Source organism: Chlorocebus sabaeus, chromosome 8, assembly GCF_047675955.1.
Source record: "Chlorocebus sabaeus isolate Y175 chromosome 8, mChlSab1.0.hap1, whole genome shotgun sequence".
NCBI classification, from domain to species: Eukaryota; Metazoa; Chordata; class Mammalia; order Primates; family Cercopithecidae; genus Chlorocebus; species Chlorocebus sabaeus.
The window spans coordinates 124271159-124294700 of NC_132911.1; the positions used below are offsets into that span (position 1 = coordinate 124271159).

General features: G+C 42.6%; 1 protein-coding gene across 1 annotated transcript in view; it reads right to left on the minus strand.

The window, feature by feature from the left end:
• SNTB1 (syntrophin beta 1) overlaps positions 1-23542 on the minus strand; it is a 276964-nt gene that overhangs the window by 6479 nt on the left and 246943 nt on the right. Inside the window, exons 5-6 of the mRNA XM_008001452.3 lie at positions 4056-4252; positions 315-505 (exon numbers count right to left, since the gene is read on the minus strand). Of these exons, the coding sequence (XP_007999643.1) occupies positions 315-505; positions 4056-4252 (388 nt within the window). The remainder of the gene's footprint in view (positions 1-314; positions 506-4055; positions 4253-23542) is intronic.

Below are 23542 nucleotides of genomic sequence, written 5' to 3' on the forward strand. Positions count from 1 at the left end.
CTTGATACTTTTTAAAACTGCAGGGTACATTTTTTAAGCTGGTGAGACCCTATTTGATAAGAATTTAATCTAGTTTTATAAAGGAAACTTTCCTTTGACTCAAATATTTATGTAGTCTTCTAATGGAAAATGAGACCGAAGAAAAGAACTTTGAAATAATTGAACCTAATCGCTGTATTTCAAGGATCAAATAAAACATGGGCTTGCAAGTACATCATTAGCAGTCAAATGCTGAATAAGAGTAAGGCAGCATTCTGTTGCATAATGAAATATTAATATATGAAATCACATGGTCTAAAGAAAAGTACCCTTACAATCTCTCCATCTTTGCCTCCAAAATCTAAATACAGCATCCTGATTCCATCATCTGAAGACATTTTGAGCTTTTCATAAGGAGACTGTATGATGGTCTTGGGAAAGGCACCCTCCTGTGGTTCAGTGGTAATAGAAAATCCATTCTCATAATGTATGGTCAAACGGCACTCCTGGTTTTTGTAGGTGCAAGCTGAGAGAGAAAGAGAGAGAAACAGAGAAAAAGAGACAAGTATGAACCATGGCGATCAATCCATTTTCCCAATCACTCACTTCATGCCTCCTCAGTCCCAGCGATCAGCTACAAATTTCTTACTAAAATAAAAATATAGTCATTTTTCATGAAAATATTCTCTTTGGATTTATTTTGGTGTTGTAATTTTAAAAGCCCCATAGAATTAAGGAAAAAAATGGGAAGAAATTCCTTTTGTTGGGATCTACTGAATGTTATCTGCGTTCTAGTCCCTATCTAGCCATCTAACAACACACAGGTCTATAGGTGTACTTGCCTTCCAACAGCCCTACAGGGCTTGTCTCAAGCCAGAAAAAACAGAACTTTGATTTAAATAAGGCCAGCAGGCGCACTGGCTCACACCTGTAATCCCAACTTTGGGAGGCCGAGGCGAGCAGATCACTTGAGGTCAGGAGTTCGAGACCAGCCTGGCCAATATGGTGCAACCCCATCTCTACTAAAAATACAAATATTAGCCAGACGTGGTGGTGTGTGCCTGTAGTCCCAGCTACTCTGGAGGCTGAGGCAGGAGAATGGCTTGAACCCAGGAGGCAGAGGTTGCAGTAAGTCAAGATCGCTCCACTGTATTCCAGCCTGGGTGACAGACCAAGACTCTGTCTCAAAAAAAAAATAAATTTTTTTTTAAATGAATAAAGACACCTTTGAATCACCATCCTTTATCATCATCATCAACACACACACACACACACACACACACACACACACACACACACAAATGATATCTACCACCTGGTGAAAGAAGACAGCATACACCCATGATATTATCAACATTAACTAATGTAAATACGTAAGTCAGGAATGAGTAGTTTAGAAATAGTCTAATATTTAATAGTCTAACAAATCTCATTTTAGAAATTGAGAGGGGTGCTCTTTTAATTTCCCTGATGATCTTGGATCCTGGAAAAGCTGCTCTTGCTGACAGACCTCAGATGTGGCATCTTCCATGAAGAGCACCCCGGGTGTGGCATCCAGGAATCTCAGGGGTGGCATCCACATGGTGCCCTCTGATCCAAAGGCACAAAGCAAAAACCTCTTGAGCAGGTGCGCTGCCAGCTTTTACCTGGGATTCTCACTATGTTTAGGAAAAGCGTCCTGCTCTTTAAGCTTATGGGCGGGCTGGGCACGGGAACTGCCACAGCATCCTAACTCCTATTTAGGAAGACTCGTGAATGTTTAAAACTCTTGATCAAAGAGTTCTGAAAAAGGTTATTACAGATCAGATTGGATTTTTTTTGCTTCACAAAACACCACATTTAACAGACCCTGACAAGTAAATTGGCTAAGGTTTTGATCTACATCTAAAAGTTCTGCAGGGAAACCAGGACACTCCCTGCTGGGGGTGGGGCTTGGAGGCGTAAGAGCAAGGGCTTTACTGATTGAGAACTTGCTGTACATCATTTGCTCCACGCAATGGATTTATTTTGGTGTTGTAATTTTAAAAGCCCCATAGAATTAAGGAAAAAAAAAAGGGAAGAAATTCCTTTTGCTGGGATCTACTAGTCCCTATCTAGCCATCTAAGAACACACAGGTCTATAGGTGTACTTGCCTTCCAATGGCCCTGTAGGCCTTGTCTCAAGCCAGAAAAAACAGAACTTTGATTTAAATAAGGCCAGCAGGCACACTGGCTCACACCTGTAATCCCAACTTTGGGAGGCCGAGGCGGGCAGATCACTTGAGGTCAGGAGTTCGAGACCAGCCTCGAACTTCTGAAGCCTGAACACAGCCCGATATTATAGGTGGAAAAAGGAAAGCTCAGAGACATGAACACGTCACCAGTCCAGGTTGTTTGGCTTTCAAAATTCAAGTTCTTTGCACTCTGCCCTGTGTTCCTTCTGGGTCTGGCACTCAGGACAAGGAGGGATGTGGAGAAGGAGCTGGGCACAGAATTGCTCAACTTTCCTACCTCACGATAATGACAGTAGGTGGGGAGGCCTTCAAAGTTTTGGGGAAGAAATAGAGATCTCCATTGCTCACAGAATGCGGTGGATTTTAATCAGAGCTCTGATTAAAACATATGCCCTTTCTCCTGACTGACTTGCAGATATCTTTCGACTTGTAACTAGGGCTCATCTTTTCCTCTAACAGGTCTATAACTCCTTCTGGGAACAGTCCCTGAACCCTGCCCTCTGCCAGCCCTCCCATTCAAGGATGTCCAAGGACAGTGGCACAGAGATTGTACTGATAGCACTGCCTCCCCATCTGTAATCCCAGCTACTTAGGAGGCTGAGGCAGGAGAATTGCTTGAACCCGGGAGGTGGCGGTCGCAGTGAGATCTCGCCATTGTACTCCAGCCCAGGTGACAAGAGCAAAACTCCACCCACCCCCCAAAACAAAAAAGTTTGTTTTTCAAAGTATGAAACTACTGACACATTAAATGCCTGGCATATAGCAGGTCTTTAATACATACTGTACTATAGAAGCGTTCTTCCTTCCACACACATCTCCCGTTTCTACCACCGACTTGCCCTTTCAAAGAGCTCTGTGTGGGTGTGGCCTGTACTCACTCAGCACTTCCATTCTGTCTCTGCCTCTTCATTCACACCAGGGCAGGGGCACCGGTCACTCTTCCCAGAACTGTACCTTTGCTCTGCTTATCGCCACCACGATGCCTTTGGCTCCTGCTCTTTTTTACTGCCCTGGGTCTCTAGTTGATATGGTTTGGATGTTTTATTCCCTCCAAATCTCATGCTGAAATGTAATCCCCGGTATGGAGGTGGGGCTTGGTGGAAGGTGTTTGGGTCTTGGGGGTGGATCCTTCATGAATAGCTTGGTTCCCTCCTCCTTTCAGTAAAGAGTGAGCTCTTGCTTTGAATTCATGAGAGACCTGATTGTTTAAAATAGTGCGGCACTTTCCTCTCCTCTCTCTCTCTCTCCTGTCTTCCATTGCCATGTGATATGCCAGTTCCCATTTGCCTTCCATCATGATGGGAAGCTTCCTGAGGCCCTCACCAGAAGCAGATGCCAGGACCATGATTCCTGTACAGTCTGTAGAACTGGGAGCCAAAGTAAACTTCTTTTCTTTATAAATTACCCAGCTTCAGGCATTTCTTTATAGCAGGCCAAACAGACTCACACACCTGTTTTCTGATCAATCCTATTAACTGCCTAAGATATTTCCAATAATTTTATTCTGTGATAGATTACTCAGAATCAGTTTCTGCTGTTTGTAACCAAGAACACTGCTCATTCATGCCTCAAAGTTCATTCCTCCAGGAAGCCACCCAGAGGTTATAGGTGGGAGAACTGTAACCGACTATCCAATTTACCAAAATTTCTTGAATGAAGATAGGATACGTCTTTTTATAATCAAAGCTCTAGGTTACATTTTAGTAGGGCATAGACTTCCTTAATGTAGAAGAATTTAAATTTGCTTCTGGAATTTTAACTATCCCCAGAGGCCAGTGATGAAAACTACTTTAAGGCCCCAGTGGAGTAGAGGGTTCATCTTCCCCTAACAGTGTGTCCTCAGTAGCCCACTGCAGTACTCACCAGTGCTGATTTCAGCAATGAGTTCGGCAGAATTGTGGCAACCCTGTACTATGCTCCTTGTCCAGTGGGAGAGGTCCCTGCTGGTCTCTGCTCTGAAGAGATGTGTTTCAATCCCTTGCCTGGTACCAGTTCGCGTTGCAAAGGACAAATCCACACCAGTCTGGGGTGATCCCTTCCCTGGACCTGAATGGACCAGCCTGGAGAAAGAGAGAGAGAATGTCAGAGAGAGAGAGAGAGATCATCAAAATGGAGACTAGTTTATTCACCTGGCATATCACCTTATATAAGACCCAAATTGGTGATCTGCTCTCATTTTTCTGGACTAGAATCAAAGGGCTCCACTCTACCCTGCTCTTCTGCCATCTCCTCTCCAATGGTAACATGAGGTTAAGATAGCACCCAAGAGCTGGACATCTGGACGAATATGCAAGGGAGTTCAATAACATGACTTTAATTTGTGCAAGTTCAACTATAAGGAAAAATAAATAAATATGAGTGAGAAAATAAATTAAATACTGTGTAAAATTCTCTCCAGCATTCCTTTCCTGAGCATCTATATGTCCCAGCACAAGCATGAAACAAGACTGAGAATCTATTATTTCCTGGGTTAGGCTTCACTTTCCTGTGTCTCTTGTAGTTTGAAACGTCGGGCTGCATTGAATGTACTTCTAGGTGTGCAATTTTTCATGCATGTAGCCCCTAAATGCAAACAAACAAGCTGGAACTCAGTTGAGGCAATAGCACTGGTGTATTTGATAAAGCTCAAGGAAGAACTGGCAATGCTGGACTTCTTGAGAAGCAGTATGGAACTGCACTTTAGGGGAGATTTTCAAGAGAGATTTTTACCACCCAAGATTTTCACACTGACTTTTGAACTTACACTCAGCGTAAAATGTGACTTCCATAGTAAATATTTTCTGAAAGACCAGACTTGAAAGAGGAAGAATCAAAGTGCTCTGAGGGCCACCTTCGGAGCAGGGGCTAGGTCCTACTTCTTATTCATTGCTTTTGAACACTGGGATCTTTCATCCTCTCTCCTATGCCTCGATATCTCAATCTCCTTTTGGGAGAGACTTTTAAATCAATCATTTGCAGGATAGCATAAGTCTAATTTAGTAAATGTGACTTCTCTCTAGGGTATTTGCATTTTAAGTCTCATCTTTTAATCCAGAAAGCAACACTTTACAATTTGCTAGAGAAATGCCAGGTGTCTAACCACATGGTGGATGCAAGAGTTATTTTCTTAGGCAAAAGGCTTGTTACCCCTAGATTAAAATTGCACAGAGGAAATACAAAAGCTTATGTTCTCTTATAAACCTAAATACTGCAGGAACAAAATTATCAGTAGAATAAAGCAAATTATTACCTGTTGAATTTCTGGCAACAAGTTTGTTGTATAACTTGAAGGAGCTTTCTTTTACTTACAAAGTTAAAATTAGGCAGGAGGGGTGGTTTGCAAGGCCGACTCAAAGAAAAAGGGTATTTGAAAAGTCTTTAGGTTGAAAGAGTCATTAAAGATATGAAAGGCCAGGCACGGTGCCTCACACCTGCAATCCCAGCACTTTGGGAGGCTGCGGCGGGCAGATCACCTGAGGTCAGGAGTTCAAGACCAGCCTGGCCAACATGGGAAACCCCTTCTCTACTAAAAATACAAAAATTAGCCCGGCATGGTGGCATGCACCTGTAGTCCCAGCTACTCGGGAGGCTGAGGCAGGAGAATGGCTTGAATCTGGGAACCAGAGATTGCAGTGAGCTGAGATCGCACCATTGCACTCCAGCCTGGGCAACAGTGTGAGACTCTGTCTTAAAAAAAAAAAAAAAAAGGTATGGCAGTTCCATGAATCTCATTGAGAGTAGTCTAGGACAGTGTGAAGGGAAATGGCTGCTGGCATGGGTGCCCACACACGGGGATTTAACATGTAGAGATTAAGCCCAATTCATTCAGGAGGGAGGAGGGCATTTTGTAATAAGTGAGTCAGAGTCACTGAGAAGCTGCTAGAGGATTCAAATGAAAGTGAGGCTAAAGAAAACAGAAAGCATTTCTCTGAAGCCTACCTAGCATAGGCTTTAAAGGGATTGAGGGTAAGGTAAAAATTCATTAAGAAAAGGTATCTACAAGGAGCAAGAATGTATATGTATACTGTGTTTTCTTATTTGCTCAAAAGTGTTTGTATTTCAAAATAAGTTTTTAGACTTGAAAGTGCTTAAGTTTTGGGCCGGGCGCGGTGGCTCAAGCCTGTAATCCCAGCACTTTGGGAGGCCGAGACGGGCGGATCACGAGGTCAGGAGATCGAGACCATCCTGGCTAACACGGTGAAACCCCGTCTCTACTAAAAAATACAAAAAACTAGCCGGGCGAGGTGGCGGGCGCCTGTAGTCCCAGCTACTCGGGAGGCTGAGGCAGGAGAATGGCGTGAACCCGGGAGGCGGAGCTTGCAGTGAGCTGAGATCCGGCCACTGCACTCCAGCCTGGGCGACAGAGCGAGACTCCGTCTCAAAAAAAAAAAAAAAAAAAAAAAAAAGAAAGTGCTTAAGTTTTAATTGCTTCAACAAATTAAATAGCTCGGCCAGGCGTGGTGGCCACACCTGTAATCCCAGCACTTTAGGAGGCCAAGGGGGATGGATCACGAGGTCAGGAGTTCAAGACCAGCCTGGCCAAGATGATGAAACCCCATCTCTACTAAAAACACAAAAATTATCTGGGCATGGTGGTATGCACCTGTAATCCCAGCTACTTGGGAGGCTGAGGCAGAAAACTGCTTGAACCTGGGAGGCAGAGGTTGCAGTGAGCTGAGATCGCGCCACTGCGCTCCAGACTGGGTGACAGAGTGAGACTCCATCTCAAAAAAAAAAAAGAAATGAAATTGCTCATGTGAGGTGCCATGGTGTAATGGTGAGCACTACATACTCTGAATCCAGAAATCAAATAGCCCACCCTGCCTTTTTGAAATTTTAACATCTGTATCAGCTGAGTACAGCTGGCAGGCTGCATGTTAAGCTGAAAAAGGACATAGGTTTGGGAGGCATACGAAACTGTATTAGAACCCCATTCTGTCTGACATTTGTTAAACTTTTTAAGAATCACCACTTCTTAAAAAGTAAGGTCATGACCATCCTGGCTAACACAGTGAACCCCTATCTCTACTAAAAATGCAAAATATTAGCTGAGTGTGGTGGCCTGTGCCTGTAATCCCAGCTACTTGGGAGGCTGAGGCAGGAGAATCGTTTGAACCCGGGAGACAGAAGTTGAAGTGAGCCGAGATCGCACCACTGCACTCCAGCCTGGGCGTCAGAGTGAGACTCCATCTCAAAAAAAAAAAAAAAAAAAAAAAAGTAAGGTTGTGTTGTGAAGATTAAATAACCAATGCTCTGTACCTATCACAGAAACTAGTATATGGTTTGTGCTCCCTTCTTACCCCTACCCTTAGTTTCCTCATTTAAAAAATATAATACCTACCCCATAGGATTAGGATTAAATATAGTAAAGTATACAGAGCACTTCGTTCAGTATCTAGAACATTATAGTCAGCATTCAGTAAAAACTGGTTCCCTTCTTCCTTCCCTGGCCTAACTTGTTCTCATTTTCCATACCCTAAATTTCCATCCAGAGGACATCAAGTCTGTCACGATCCAGAGCCAGCATAAATATATTGTAGAGGCAGAAGCAAAGTGAGAAAAAGATATGCCACTCTCATGGAGAATCCTAGGAGTTTCTGTGAATTTCCTACCAATATTTATTAGACTATAAAATTGAAATAAATAATAACTGGGAAAATGCATTTGTTAGAAAATCCACATTTGGTAGCTCAGGGTATGAGGAATGGAATTACTAAGAGAAAGGAACGAGGTCTGAGAAAGCCTGGAACCAAGCTGACCGATACCCTGAACAGGGAGAGCTTGATGGGAAGACCAGTGTGTTCGAGAAGTAATAATGAAGAAGGTTTTCTATTTATTTATTTAATAAATAAGAGAGTCTTGCTCTGTCACTGAGGCTGGCATGCAGTGGTGTGATCTCGGCTCACTGCAACCTCCACCCCCTGGGTTCAAGCGATTCTCTGTCTCAGCCTCCTGAGTAGCTGGGATTACAGGCGCGCACCACCACATCTGGCTAATTTTTGTATTTTTAGTACAGATGGGGTTTTGCCATGTTGGCCAGGCTGGTCTCGAACTCCTGACCTCAGGTGATCTGCCTGCCTTGGCCTCCCAAAATGCTGGGATTACAGGCAAGAGCCGCCGCACCCGGTCAAAGGAAGCTTTTAGAGCAGCAGTGCCAATCTTTTTGGCACCGGGGACTGGTTTCCCCATCTTTCGGGATGGGGTGGGGAATTGGTGATGGGTGGGAGGTGGAGGGGAGGATGGTTTCGGGATGATTCAAGTGCATTACATTTATTGTGCACTTTATTGCTATTATTATTACGTTGTAATATATAATGAAATAATTATTCAACTCTCCATAATGTAGAATCAGTGGGAGCCCTGCACTTATTTTCCTGCACACTAGATGGTCCTATTTGGGGACAATGGGAGACAGTGACAAATCATCAGGCAATAGATTCTCATAAGGAGCAATAGGGTTTGAACTCCTGCGAGAATCTAAGGCTGCTGTTGATCTGACAGGAGGCAGAATTCAGGCGGTAATGCGAGCAATGGGGAGTGCTGTAAATACAGATGAAGCTTTGCTTCCTAGCTGCTCATCTCTGCTGTGCGGTCCCGTTCCTAACATGCCACAGACCGCTACAGGTCCACGGCCTAGGTCCTGGGGACTCCTGTTTTACAGGAAGGGCTGCTGATGTTCTGTGTTATTCATCTCATCATAAAACTCTCATTGATTAATAAAAAGAGGGAAGAGGAAAATTGATTTTTCAACTAACCAAGTGTAAATTCTCTTTTACATTAAAGAACCTGGATTTGCCATCTGAGGAACAGCAGACATGTTGAATTATGTGTCCTTTTGGATATGCTGATATTGGCTTAATGAAACGTACAGTACTGTATGTAAACTCTGAGATAAAGCAAATTGTCTTTTCACTACCTGGTGGGTATGCTGTAATAAAAGGATACTTTTCCCAGATAAAACTCAAGTGAAATACATCAGCTATCTGCTGTATCCATATGTGTGCATGTCCTCTGGATGCAGTATTACACACCTTGAAATTATAAGTACTATGTGTAAATGTGGGAAAATGCATCTATATTATGGAAAAGCTCTGTAAATGTAACTCAAGGATGTTAAAGAAAAGCTTGAAAATAAATCCATTAAAATGTAGAGTAATTTTATGGCTGATTTTATGTCTTCTTTTTAAAAAATTCTTAAAATTTTCTCTAAGAGGCTGGACATGGTGTCTCACGCATGTAATCCCATCACTTTGGGAGGCTGAGGCGGGTGGTCATGTGAGGTTAGGAGTTTGAGACCAGCCTAATATGGTGAAACCCCGTCTCTACTGAAAAGATAAAAATTAGCTGGTTGTGGTGGCACGTGCCTGTAGACGCAGCTACTCAGGAGGCTGAGGCAGGAGAATCGCTTGAACCTGGGAGGCAGAGGTTGCAGTGAGCTGAGATTGTGCCACTGGACTCCAGCCTGGGCAAAAGAGCGAGACTCCTTCTCAAAAAAAAAAAAAAAAAAAATTCTCTAAGAAACATATACGTCAGGTCCTCAAATATTTTCATTCCATTCAACATCATTTTATTATAACATTAGTGAGAAAAGAAATCGATTCCCTGGGGGTCCACTGTCTGTGTGGAGTTGGCACATTCTCCCCATGACTGCCTGGGTTTTCTCTGGGATCTCCAGTTTCCTCCTGCATCCCAAAGATGTTCCCGTTGGGTTACATGGCATGTCTACATGGTCCTGGGATGAGTGTGAATGTGGGTGTGAGCGTCTGTCCAGGGTTGGTTCCCACTTTGTGCCCTGAGCTGCTGGGATAGGCTCCGTCTGGCCACCGTTGACTCTAAACTGGAATAAGTGAGTTGGAAAATGAGTGAAGAAATGCATACAAATTAGTATAAAAAAATCATGACATCTACAGTAATCAAATGTATGACAGTGAGCGCTGGTTGAAAGCACTCAGCGAGCCTGCCTCATCTGTGATTGGTTTTGACCTGCGTGGTGGGCGGGGGGTGCTCCTTATAGTTTTCACTCTGCAAGCATTTATTCTTTAATGAAACCACCACCACTACGACTGCTGTCACTGAGTCACCAAAAATTGGGTAATTATTTTACTTGTTTTTATTCATCTTTCTTAAATGCATGTGTAACTCACATTTATTTCATTGTTTAATATTAGATGTGTTTCGAGGCTAACACCGAAAGCCTGCAGGCTATAGGTATGGAATAGCCCTTCTCAGAATAAAGTTAACTGATCCACGTGGGATGAAACCTACACCTGTGGCTTCATTAATCTCTTACACTGACACACTGGCCTCCAGCAAAGGAGGTAACAGAGATACTGAGACCTGCCAGTTGAAGTTATAGGATCTTTCTGGACTCAGGGGTACTCTCAGGGGTCACAGAGAAGCTTCTTGCTTTGTTCAAGTCCTTTCTCCCTTCCTTATAAAAGAATACCAAAAATCACTCATTAATTCATTCATTCAATCAATAAAGATTTCTTCATTCACCAACCTATATACTCAACACATATTTATGGAGTATTGTTATGGACTGAATTGTGTCCTCACAAGATTCATATGTTGAAGCCCAGTATGACAGTATTTGAAAATAGTGAAGTGGCTACTTTGCCCAGGGTATATCCCCTGGGGTTTGTTGTCCCACGCCAGGAAAATTTAGAACACGGACAACACTGGGAGTTTAGGAGTGGAGGTTTAATAGGTATAAGAGAAGAGAAAGAGAAACAGCTTCCTCTATAGAGGAAGGGATTTCTGAGCAGAAAGGCCGGCTGGAGGCCAATGCACTGAATTTTATAGTCCAGTTTGAGAAGGTGGTATCTGATTTAGGCAGGACCCACAGATTGGTTCCATCAGGCATGACTTTCACATGGTTCAGGGAAGGGCTGCTTGCCCTACCCTAATCTTCTTATGCAACTGGACTTTCCAGTTGATCGGTGCCATCTTGTCTGCTTCTTGCTGTACACGTGGCTGACAGAGAAGGGAAGATGGAGCCACCATCTGGAAAATGTCTAGTCGGTAGTTCCTGCCGGCATTCAGCCCTGCAAGCTCCCAGCTTGTTTATGTCTGCGGCTCAACTTACAGCCTGCTCTTTGTTGGAAAATGATTTGGGGTTGCTTTTCATTAAAAGGAAAAGCCTTACTGAGGACTCCCATGCCCTTGCTATCTACCTAAATAATTCCTTCTTAATCCCTATAACATTAGGACCTACAAGGAGGTAATAAAGGTTAAGTGAGGGGGTCCTAAGAGTGGGGCATTAATCCAGTGGAACCGTGTTCTTATAAGAAGAGGAAGAGAAGCCAAAAATCTCTCCTGCTCCGTGTACTCACAGAGGAAAGACCATGTGAGGACACACAAAGAGGGCAGTCATCTGCAAGCCAGGAAGACAGTTCTAACTAGAAACCAATCCTGACAGCACCCTGATCTTAGACTTCAAGCCTCCAGAACTGTGAGAACTAAATGTCTGTTGTTGATGCCACCCAGTCTGTGGTATTTTGTTATGGTCCCTCTAGTAGACTAATAAGCACCTAGTCTACACAAACTCACGTCTAGGTATAGTGTGAACAGAACAGGCATGGATTAAGCCTCAAGGAGACACAGTTTAAAAGGAGAAATACTCTCTCCCCTCCGAATCCCCATGGCCTCTTTACTCCAAGTTGAGCTCCAGTTTTGGAGAGACTTATTGCTGGATTATGTAAGAGAGTTGGAACCAGCTTCTGGTAGATGACAAGCAAAGAATATGAGCCAGGTAGGTGGATGGGTGGAAAATTATTCCTCCTCACTGGAGCAACCTGATCATTATAAAGATCTTCCTCCAGAGAGGGAATCTGAACTTTCAGAAAAAGCAGTTCTTTAAAAATGGAGATCAGTGATTATGGCACAAAGACAAAGAAGGAATCTCATGGTCATCAACATATTTGTTATTTCATCCCTATCAAGGTGTTGGAAATAATAGATTTCACTTATTCTTTATATCATTCCCAACAAATTGCTTCTGATGATCAACAATAATAAGTCGGGGATGAAACATAGGAATGTGGACATTCATTACTATACTACCTTATAGTGACTGAACAGACAGCTGATTGCTGTACAAATTATGGCATGGCAAAGATGAGTCAAGGCCATCGGACACGATAAGACTAAGATCCTTTCTCTTTTGTTATGTGAGCCACCAGGGCAATAGGAGTAGCGCCTCCAGAAAGAAATAGAGAAAACTAGTGGAATAATTCAATTTATAAATGCTCTGTGAAATCTTTCTCTTGAGATTAATTTGCAGTGGCCTATTACCAACTCCCAGCCAATAAATAATATTGGATATACAATGTTGGATACTGTCTATCCAACAGCCTGCTTACTGATCATCTCCACTCAGATGGCTCACAGGCACGTCAGACTCCAGATAAGCTACAGCGATATTGCATTAGGCCTTTAAGATCTTAAGAACCTGATACCTGAGTTCTAAGTAACACCAGGATCCCCAAAGGGTCATGTCCACTGCAAAGGAGAGGAAGCTTATACTGGAAGTCAAAACAGTATTCAAAAGAAATAGTCATTTAGATGGGAAATTGAGGGTCTAAATACGGAAAGGTTTCCTAACAATGCCAAAGACAACATGAGTTTATCTGGAAAAGAGAAGATTTTGTATGAGGAATGGAAAGGAGGAAAGGGTAAGCATAAATGTTTGCACTATCTGTGGAAGTGTTCAAGCATGGGTTAGTTATTGACTTCCCCAGGGATGTTATTCTCCCCTCAAAACCATCTCTGGACCTTGGCTAATAATCTAGGAGAGAAAACCATACTTGGAGCAGATATCTTGCTTCTTGGAAGCCAAGATGAAGTAAGTGCCCTTCCAGCAAGTCTGAGGTTGCCTAAGCTGCCAGCCAACCCAGGTTCTTGGGTATTTACTCTGTAGGGGTTGTTGCTCATGTATCAAAGTTGACAGCTCCTGGGTAAGAAGATGCTGGGGAAAGCAAACTTCCGTTGACAACAAGGTGATCTACTGGAGCTCAAGACCATTTGCCATCTGATCTCCTCTTTGATCTCTTTTTGGAGATAGGCATCCCCCCTCTGGATTCCCACACATCATTATCAATCCATTTACCTTACTGTTTTATAATCACCACCTGATTTCTCTTAGTAGACCTTGCTCTCTTTCAGGGTAGGAGCCTGGTCTCCTCTCTTTTTAACTCCCTGGAATCTAGCACATGGTAGGTGTTCAATAAATGTTGGCTGGGTAACTGCATGAATACATGTTTTTCAAAAGGTTTTTAACATGTGAATTCAGTTTTGCAAAGTCAAGTATACACATACACAAACACACAACACAACACAATTCTGAAATACTCTGACATTCAGGGCCAGTGAAATGGCCTCTTAACGTGCTCTTTATTTGTAGATCACACTTGGAAACACATTCCTGTAGCCAGATTCTGGGAACTAAGTACCAAGTAAATGTCAGCTGGACAGTAAGATTTCAAAAATTGTCATCTGGACATTTGAAAAGGTAAGGCTAAAATGTGTCTGCCTGGCTTTTTCCCATTCTGCCAGGAACAGCCTTTTTACATTCCTTCCAAGATTCTTCCCAAAGATCTGTCCTGATCTGCAGTCTCAGGGGGACTCTGAAATAGCTATTATTTATATTTCAATTATTTTACATTTTAAGCTCTGTGTGTATCCTTAAAAATATGACCATCTGTCTCTTATCTGTTGCAAGAACTAAACTATAGCAACCAAGAAAATGCTGTCTCCCAAGAGAAGATAACTTTCTTACCCAGCCAGAAAAAAATACTGGCACCCTGGGACGGGGTTTCAAGCTGCCGTTCACACCCAATTTCTAAGTATTATCTGAAACTGCTTGAGAAAACCAAGGACATGCTTTGTTCTTTATAAAATTGGTTAGTTACAAAACTCAGAAACACATTCCCATGGTTGGAAGCAAAGCTATAAATCACAGAAAGGTTTTACATTTCCTATTAGCCAGGAGTGTGAATAAGTGAAAAAAATAAATAGGACTGTATAATATCAGAGAGGGGCAACAGAATGAAGTCATAGGTAGGAGGAGGTAAAGCAGAAATTCAGATACCTGGATTCAAATCCCAGCTCTACTACTCATTATGTGACCTTGGCAAGTTTCTTAAACTCTCCATGCCTTAGCTTCCTCAACTGCAAACTGGGGATAATAGTATGGTCACCTCATGGTGGTGTTGTGAAAATTAAATAAGTTAATAAATGAATATTCCATGGAGCAGTGCTTGGCACAGAATACATAGTAATGGCCGTTATTCTTATTAGAACATAAGTTTGATCAGGGTAGAAATTTTTATTTGATTATTCCCTGCTGTATTCCCAGCACCTAGAACAGTTCTAGGCACATAGCAGGCACTCAGTATCTGTTAAATGAACTACTAAATGAATAGCTGGAATATAAAGAGAACAGTTTCCCAAGAAGATTGTGATTAATGACTACTATATGACTCCTCTCCCACTCTCAGCCCTTCAACCACACAAAGCAGTAGCTAATGCCAAATCCAAAGAACTTGGGTTTACGTCCGCTACAAGCTAATTTCCAGATTAATTCAGCCCTGAAAAAAAGTGATCTTGAAAGGTAACTGAGATTAGATGTTTTATGAGAACAGCCTAACATCAATTTCCTGCTTCTTCTTTTAAATCTATCTTTAGTGACTGGTGTTTTCAGTAGTAACTTGGTTGTTTAGGGAGGTAGAATTACCTTCTTTTGGTCTGGGGGATAGAAGTTGCCTATTTTTTTGAAAAAGTGAAAGTTGTTAAGATTTCACATTCATGGTCAGCATGGATCCAATTTGAAGATTTGTATATAAACGGGTCCCTAAGCAAGATAAAAATAATTTATAAAATGTCTTTAAATTACTTTAAATGCCCAAAGTGATTAATTCCATGAGGCTCAAACTGGCTGCATGATAGGACCACTTTTGGGCCAAATCTTTGTCCAGGACATTGGGGAACTCATTCCTGCAGGACATCAGGCCAAGTGTTTCTCTCTCCACTGACAACAGAGGTATCAGATTGCATATTGTTTCTGGATCTTCAAATATACCCCTTAGCCTGACTAGTTTTGAACAAAACAAAACAAAAAATCCCCAAAAACCTGTCTTTCAAGAAATGCTTATGCATTAATTTAATTCTGGAGAGGTATCACAGAATGTTGCATAAAATGTTCCATACAAAAACATTATTATTAATATCCTTAATTAAAACACAAACAATTACAGCACACAGATTCAGCCAAATTAGTAAAATTACATATTAGGTAACTGGGTTGCTAAGCAATGTTACATCCTCATTTTACTTAATTGCTGTAATTAGCATCTCCCAGCAGATGCCACAATGCAAGCCAGACACACAGACACACAGACACACACACACACACACACACACACACACACACACACACACACACGAAGCACTGGCCAGATCCCTTACATGGTTCTGGCAGTCTCAAATACTTTCATCCACTGGCCACCCCAATGGAGCCTGGGAGTCAACAGACCCTTCAGGAAAGAAATGAGGGTCAAAGAATCACTAACAAGTATCAAATGGTCATGTGAAAGGGGCTTCCCAGGAACACTCTCTAACCCCCTGCATCATTTCCCCCAGCTAGGAATAGCCAATCAATTGCCTCATTTATATCTTCTAACCTCGTTTCATCTGGGCTGGGTGCGGTGGCTCATGCCTGTAATCCCAGCACTTTGGGAGGCCGAGGCAGGCGCATCAACTGAGGTCAGGAGTTCGAGACCAGCCTCGCCAACATGGCGAAACCCTGTCTCTACTAAAAATACAAAAATTAGTCAGGCTTGGTGGTGGGCACCTGTGATCCCAGCTACTCAGGAGGCGGAGGCAGGAGAATTGTTTGAACCCTGGAGGCAGAGGCTGCAGAGCCGAGATTGCACCATTGCACTCCTGCCTGGGTGACAGAGCAAGACGTCGTCTCAAAATAAATAAATAAATAAACTCCTTTCATCTAAATATGGTGGTGAAAGGCAAGGTCCCATATCTCAGAAAGTTGATATTGAGGGATATTGACTATAAGAAATGAACAAATTAGTACAGGTGAATAGCAGCAAAACAGCTTGGAGTCAATTCCTGACTATTCAGTGGCATTATCCAGGTAGATTTCCGGAGACAAGTGGTTGTCCTCCATACCTTTCTTCATGCCCTTGTGATCTGCCAGTAGTATTATGGACAGAGAAAAGCGGATGTTCACCGCGTGAAAGGTTGTGTGGATGTATTACCTCGTTTAATTTCCACAACGCTTCTTTGAAAGTGGTATTATGAGCTCCACTTTATAAACAAGGAATCCATGGTTCCATGCAGTGAAATAACTGCTTAGGATACCACAGGTAGTGTTGAGAATTTGAACCCAGGGCTATATGACTACAGAGTCCATACTCTTTCTATCACACACAAAAAGAGCCAAACTCCAGCTCACCAGCTATAGGTGGGGAAGGAAACTGAAGGGAAAGAGGCTGGGCGCAGTGGCTCACACCTGTAATCCCAGCATTTTGGGAGGCTGAGACGGGTGGATCTCTTGAGGTCAGGAGTTTGAGACCAGCCTGGCCAACATGGTGAAACCCCATCTCTACTAAAATACAAAAACAGACGGGCGTGGTAGCACATGCCTGTAATCCCAGCTACTTAGGAGGCTGCGGATCGCTTGAACACAGGAGGGGGAGATTGGAGTGAGCCGAGATTGCACCACTGCACTCCAGCCTGGGAGACAGAATGAGACTCCATCCCCCCCAAAAAAAGAAAAATTAAGAAAAGAAACTTGAAAGAATATAATGCAGACTTCAGGTCATCCATGGGTTTAATTTATCCCTGTGCTGCTCTCCTCCAGAGGTAAACAAGAATTACAATCTGATGGATATTCTCACATCATGACGGTCCAACGTCTTGGGAAATTTTTCCTTTGAAGTTACTTTTTTTTTTTTTTTTTTTTTTAGCACTCTTGGAGCTATACATTTTAAATATTTTTTTGAATCTTTTAATTAACTCTTACCTATTCTCTTGTCTAACTATGCTTTAATTAGTTCAACATACGTCCCATTGTGTGTGTAGAATACATAGTATAGAAAGACCTTCAGGAATGTCTCCATGGATGGTAATGACTAAAATCAGTCCTATTTTAATGGAAAATTGAAACCATGAGCAAATAACCTGAACAATCAGCTCTTATAACACTCAGCTTTTCCTATTTCATACTGCTTTCAGAAATTCTCCTACCATCAGTCCTGGCTACAATGTTGGCCACTAACAGGAGCCTATTAAGTTTCTCTAACTGAAATAAACATTCCTGCCCCAAAGAGGAAGCCATCTGCAGGCCTCCTGTCTGTGGAGCTGTTACAAGTAGCATTTAGAGCTAGCTCTGTTGTGTGTGCCAAGGAGTTGCAGTCTTCCGCCTCCATCCTACCCTCCCCCAAACCCATCCAAACAGCCAACAGTTTCATTAACCTCAGTCCTTAGAGCTCAATTACTGTGATTTAAGACACTAGGATTCCCAGATAAAATGCAGAGTCAAATATGTCAAATTACTTACTTTAATTACAATTATTTTATCTGGTCTTTAACAATTGCTAACATTTATCAGTCACTTATTATGTCTCAGTCATATGCTTAATATTTATATATGCTAGCTCAATCAGTCCTATCAATCATTGTATAAAATGGAAGATATTACCGCCCCCTTTGTTCAGATGAGGAGACTCTGATTCTGAGAGACTGGTATTTTGCCCAAGATCGCACTGCAAGTAGAGGTCTCAGGATTCAACTCCTGGTTTGTCTGATTTCAAAATCCATGGATCTCCTCACTCTTCTTATATCCCACCCACCACTCCTGAGGGGCTCCTGGTTAGCAGGAGGGAAGACCAGAGACCAGACACTGGAAGATCACTAGGTATATGGGGACAAATGGGATGACTGGCTGTGGAAGGCAAACCCCACACTTCCCAGTTTGACAGCCGTTAGATTCTTGGGCATGTAAATTTCTTCATGCCACCCCAGGCAATGCCATAGAATATGCCCCATATTCTCTACTAGTAAGGATGACCCCCAGGGTTAGCATGGAAACCATAGGCTGATTGTAATTTAATGTTTGACAAATGCAATAGGCCAAACTTTCTAGTGAAAAGAATTCCTAAAATTTCTGAGGCTGGCCTGAGGCAGCTACTACTACTACTTTTAGCACTTAGAAATGGGTTAGTTGTGGGCAACCCGCTTGGGTCCCCTTCCACCCTTCCATGCTGTGGAAGCTTTGTTCTTTCGCTCTTCACAATAACCCTTGCTACTGCTCAAAATAATAATAATAATAATAATAATAATAATAATAATAAAATATTAAATAAAGAAAAAAAAGAAAAAGAAAGAAACGAGTTAGTTGCTTAGGCACCAAGGATTACCCATCAGGTTTAGCTGAAATGCTCCGTATGCCTGGCTCCCAAGCAATCTGGGAGTAGAGAAGTGCACATTCTTCAGTTCCCCTTTCAAGCCAACCTCACACCCTTCTCTTAGGCCCACGGGACAATAAACTGGACTCAGAGCAGTGTCACTCTTTTTAGAAGCTCTGTGTTCCCGAAACTCCCACCAGCCACTGGGACTGGCCGTGCAGAATTTCTGGGTTAAACCTCCTCTATAACTCCAGAAATAATGTGACCTTAATCCTCACTCTCTGTAGACCCATCTCATTTGCCAATTATGACGACACTGACAAGAAAACTAACGCTCTTACTCCATACAAGGGAGCATACCTTTTTTTTTTCTTTTTAATGTTTAGCAATATCAAATAAACTTTGGCTAAGCAAAAAATGTTTTCCCAAGGACTCATAAAAAGCTGAGGGATGAGAATTGCTAAAATTACAACATGTTTGCAAACTTCCCGAGTGCACTGCTATAAATTGTACCATCAATGGACTCACAGGGGCACCATCCACGTTTGGCAGTGGGAGAGGAGAGATGACTGCTCGTAAACATCTCTGCATGGCAGTCGACACCAAGAACATGTTGTGAGCATTTCTGGTGCCACTTCTGTGAAACACACAATCAAATTTTTATCCTCCAGAAAAATATAAATTAGATGTGCCTGGGCCTAAAAAGGAAAACCCAAGCAAAGAAACACATCAACTATGAACTCTTTGAGGGAATAACTTGATTTAGAAGAAAACTGTTTCCTACTGGCTATAGTCCTGGCCATTCCCTCTTGTGCTAGAGAAAAGACTGAAAGAAGCTCCCTAGTTCTGCTACGGGGAAGAGAAGGGGAATGGCAGTCACCTGGCCCTACTATGTGTATTTATGAAAAATAAGGCTGGCCAGGCACGGTGGCTCGTGCCTGTAATCTCAGCACTTTGGGAGGCCAAGGCAGATGGATCACTTGAGGTCAGGAGATTGAGACCAGCCTGACCAACATGGTGAAACCCCATCTCTGCTAAAAATACAAAAAAGCCAGGCATGGAGGCTCACACCTATAATCCCAGCTACTTGGGAAGCTGAGGCAGGAGAATTGCCTAATCCTGGGAGGAGGAGGTTGCAGTGAGCCGATATCATGCCATTGCACTCCAGCCTGGGCAACAACAGCAAAACTCTGTCTCAAAAAATAAAATAAAAAAGAAAAAGAAGGCTGTACATAGGCCATTGCTATGAATGGCATTGTGCCCCTTTCCACTCAATTCGTGTGTTGAAGTCCTAACCTCCAAGGTGACTGTATTTGAGATAGGGCCTAAGAGGAGTTGGTTAAAGCTAAATGGGAGGCCCTGATATGATAGGATTAGCATCCTCAAAATGATAAGAGACAATGGAGAGCTTGCATTCTCTCTCCATGCACACACAAAGTACAGGTCATTTGAGAACGTTAAAACAGGGCAGCAGTCCCAGGAAGATGGTGCTCACCAGAAACTGATCATGCTGGCACTTAATCTGGGGCTTGTAGCCTCTAAAATTGTGAGGAAATAAATATCTGTTGTTTAAGTCACCTAGTCTATAGTATTTTGTTATGGCTAATACATTCATCATATTTTAATTTTCATAATTGCCTTGCAATAGATATTCTTATTCTTCTTCTTATTATTATTATTATCATTTTGAGACAGAGTTTCACTCTTGTCACCCAGGCTGGAGTACAATGGTGTGATCTCAGTTCACTGCAAACTCCGCCTCCTGGGTTCAAGCAATTCTCCTGTCTCAACCTCCCACATAGCTGGGATTACAGGCATGCACGTCATGCCTGGCTAATTTTGTATTTTTATTAGAGACGGGGTTTCTCCATGTTGGTCAGGCTGGTCTCGAACTCCCGACCTCAGGTGATCCACCCGCCTCGGCCTCCCAAAGTGCTGGGATTACAGGTGTGAGCCACCGTGCCCAACCTATGATTCTATTTTTCAGATGTGGAAACAGATCAGAGAGAAGACGTCACTTGCTCGTGGTCATAAACTGGGGCTTGCCTGGGCAAAACTGCAGTGCGCACCCAGGTCTGTCAAATCTGATATGATGAAACACTGTTTTCCCTCTCTACCAGCAAATCCAATTATCTTCCATTTATTAAGGAGATATTTTTGGAGACTTTTTGTTGGCTTATTTCTTAATTTTTAGTTTCTGCTAACAGGATGGATTTTAAAAGTATTTTTAGCAGGTGGTATAACGATGACCTGTGAATTTCAGTTGGTTACAAATTTTCAGTGTGATGGAGTTCTTTTAAAAATGTAGCCAACGTATTTTTAAACTCCAAAATAGAAGAGGGGTTAAAAAATTAGAAAATAACTAAATTCATTTAGCACTTGCCATATGTCAAGCACTAATCTAAGCAGTTTACATGATCTAGTGTAATCCTTATAATAACCCTATTAATCAGGTACAGATATTGGGCATATATTACTGATGAAGGACATGAGGCAAAAAGAGATTACAAAACTTGTCCAAGGCTCCAAGGCTTGGTAAGTAGCAAGGCTGGGATATGGAACCAGGTTGTCAGTTTCTAGAATCCAAGCTCTAGAGCATTCGTGTGACGGACACTATGCAGCCATGAAAATAAAGCTAGGAAAGAATGCAAAATACCAGTGAGAATGTGCTAGAAGTTCATCTAAGAGAAAAGGAAGAGCAGGAACACACCACATTTTAGGAGCTGTGGATCACTCTGTGAGGCTGGGACCCAGGACAGCCTTAGAACTGATCCATTGGTGGTCATCACAGCTTGCGGCCAAACAGTGCTTCTGAAGAACCACAGGGAAAAGAACCACATCGTTGCTGTGGAGTTCCCCTCCCACCATGCTGTGGTTTGAATGTTTGTGTCCCCCCAGAATTCATGTTGAAACTGAAGCTCTAATGCAAAAAAAGGATTAAGAGGTAGGGCCTTTAAGGAGGTGACTAGGTCCTGAGGGCCCCACTCTCATGGATAGGATTAGTGCCTTATAAAAGGGTTTGGGGAGCCGGGTGTGGTGGCTCACGCCTGTAATCCCAGCACTTTGGGAGGCTGAGGCAGGCAGATCACCTGAGGTCAGGAGTTCGAGACCAGCCTGGCCAACGTAATGGCCTATTAAAATACAAAAATTAGCCGGGTGTGGTGTCTCTATTAAATACAAAATTAGCTGGTGTCTCTATTAAATACAAAATAGAGACCGGTTGTGGTGTCCCTATTAAATACAAAAGTTAGCCAGTGTCTTTATTAAAAATACAAAAATTAGCCATGTGTGGTGTTGTGTGCCTGTAGTCCCAGCTACTTGGGAGGGTGAGGCAGGAGAATCACTTGGACCTGGGAAGTGGAGGTTGCAGTGAGCCGAGGTCGCGCCATTGCACTATAGCCTGGCGACAAAAGCAAGACTCTGTCTCAAAAAAAACAAAAAAAACCATAAAAACAAAAAACGGGGGACTTGGGAAGTCTGTTAGTCCCTTTTTTTGCCCTTCCACCCACGTGAGAACACAGCAACAGGCTCCATCTATGGACCCGAGAACATGACTTCACCAGACAGCAAATCTGCTGGCACCTTGATCTTGGACTTCCCAGTCTCCAGAACTGTGAGAACTGCATTTCCATTACTTATAAATTACCCAGGCTAAGTTATTTTGTTACAGCAGCCCCAAATGGACTCGGACACACCACAAACCCCTGAGAAGACGGGAGGCAGCAGCAGCACACAGTCTTCTAAATCAATAATTCTCAAACTGGAGCCTGTGTCAGAAACACCTGGAGGCTTGTTAAAATCAAAGATGGACTGGGTCCCATTCCCAGAGTTTCTGATTCAGTTGGTCTGGAGTGGAGTTGAATATTTGCTTGTTTAACAGTCCCAGATGGTACTCCCGCTGCTGGGTAAGCCAGAAACTCTAGGTCTCTGATTCCATCCGCAACTCTGTCCTCACTGTGCGTGATTAGGGGTAACAATTCCCTTGATTGTTAGCTGGAATAAGAGGCCACCTGCTGCATGATTTATTTGTCAGGAAAGAAAACTTTTATATATGATACACTCAGCAAATTCTAAGAGCCATTGAAACTCTAGGAAATAAGGATATGCTCTTAGGAAGCTGCACAGAATAGTGGATAAGAATCAAAAGGTAGAAACAGAATCTCAGGTCCATCTTTTACTGTTACTGTTGCATGGCGGTGGGTAAGTAACTTAACTACTTAGTTTCTAAGTTAACTGATCTGTAAAATAGGAATAAAACCTTAACCTTATGGGGTTGTGAGGGTTGAATGTGGTAACCCTGAAAAACATTTTCCTGGTTTGTTAAAAGCACATTCTCCTGATCCACAACCCCAATCTAAGCCAGAATAACTAAGGCAGGGTTTTGAAGACCTGAATCTTAATAAGCATCCTGATAATCCTCATATTGGGCAAGGTTTGCAAACCCTAATAGAATCCACCTAAAGCACGTAGCCTTGATCTATGCTCAATAAGGGCCAGTCACTACTTCATTACAGAGTTCATCTACTTTTTTTTTTTTTTTTTTTTAAAGAGACAGGGTCTTGCTCTGGACCCAGGTGCTGGAGTACAGTGGTGCCATCATAGCTCACTGAAACCTTGATCTCCTGGGATCAAGCAATTCTCCCACTTCATCCTCTTAAGTCACTGGGACTACAGGTGTGCACCACCATGCATGGCTAACTGTGTTTTTTTAAATTTTATTTTATTTTTGTAGAGATGGATTCCCCATGTAGTCCAGGCTAGTCTTGCACTTCTGGCCTCAAGCAATCCTCCCACCTCAGCCTCCCAAAGTGCTGGGATTACAGACATGAGCCAAAGTGCTCAGTCCAGCTTGATCTATTTTGAAAATAATATTACCATGGCCTTCTTGATAATATCACCCAAGGTTATTACTTAGTAGGCACAGTATAATACATTTTTTAAAAA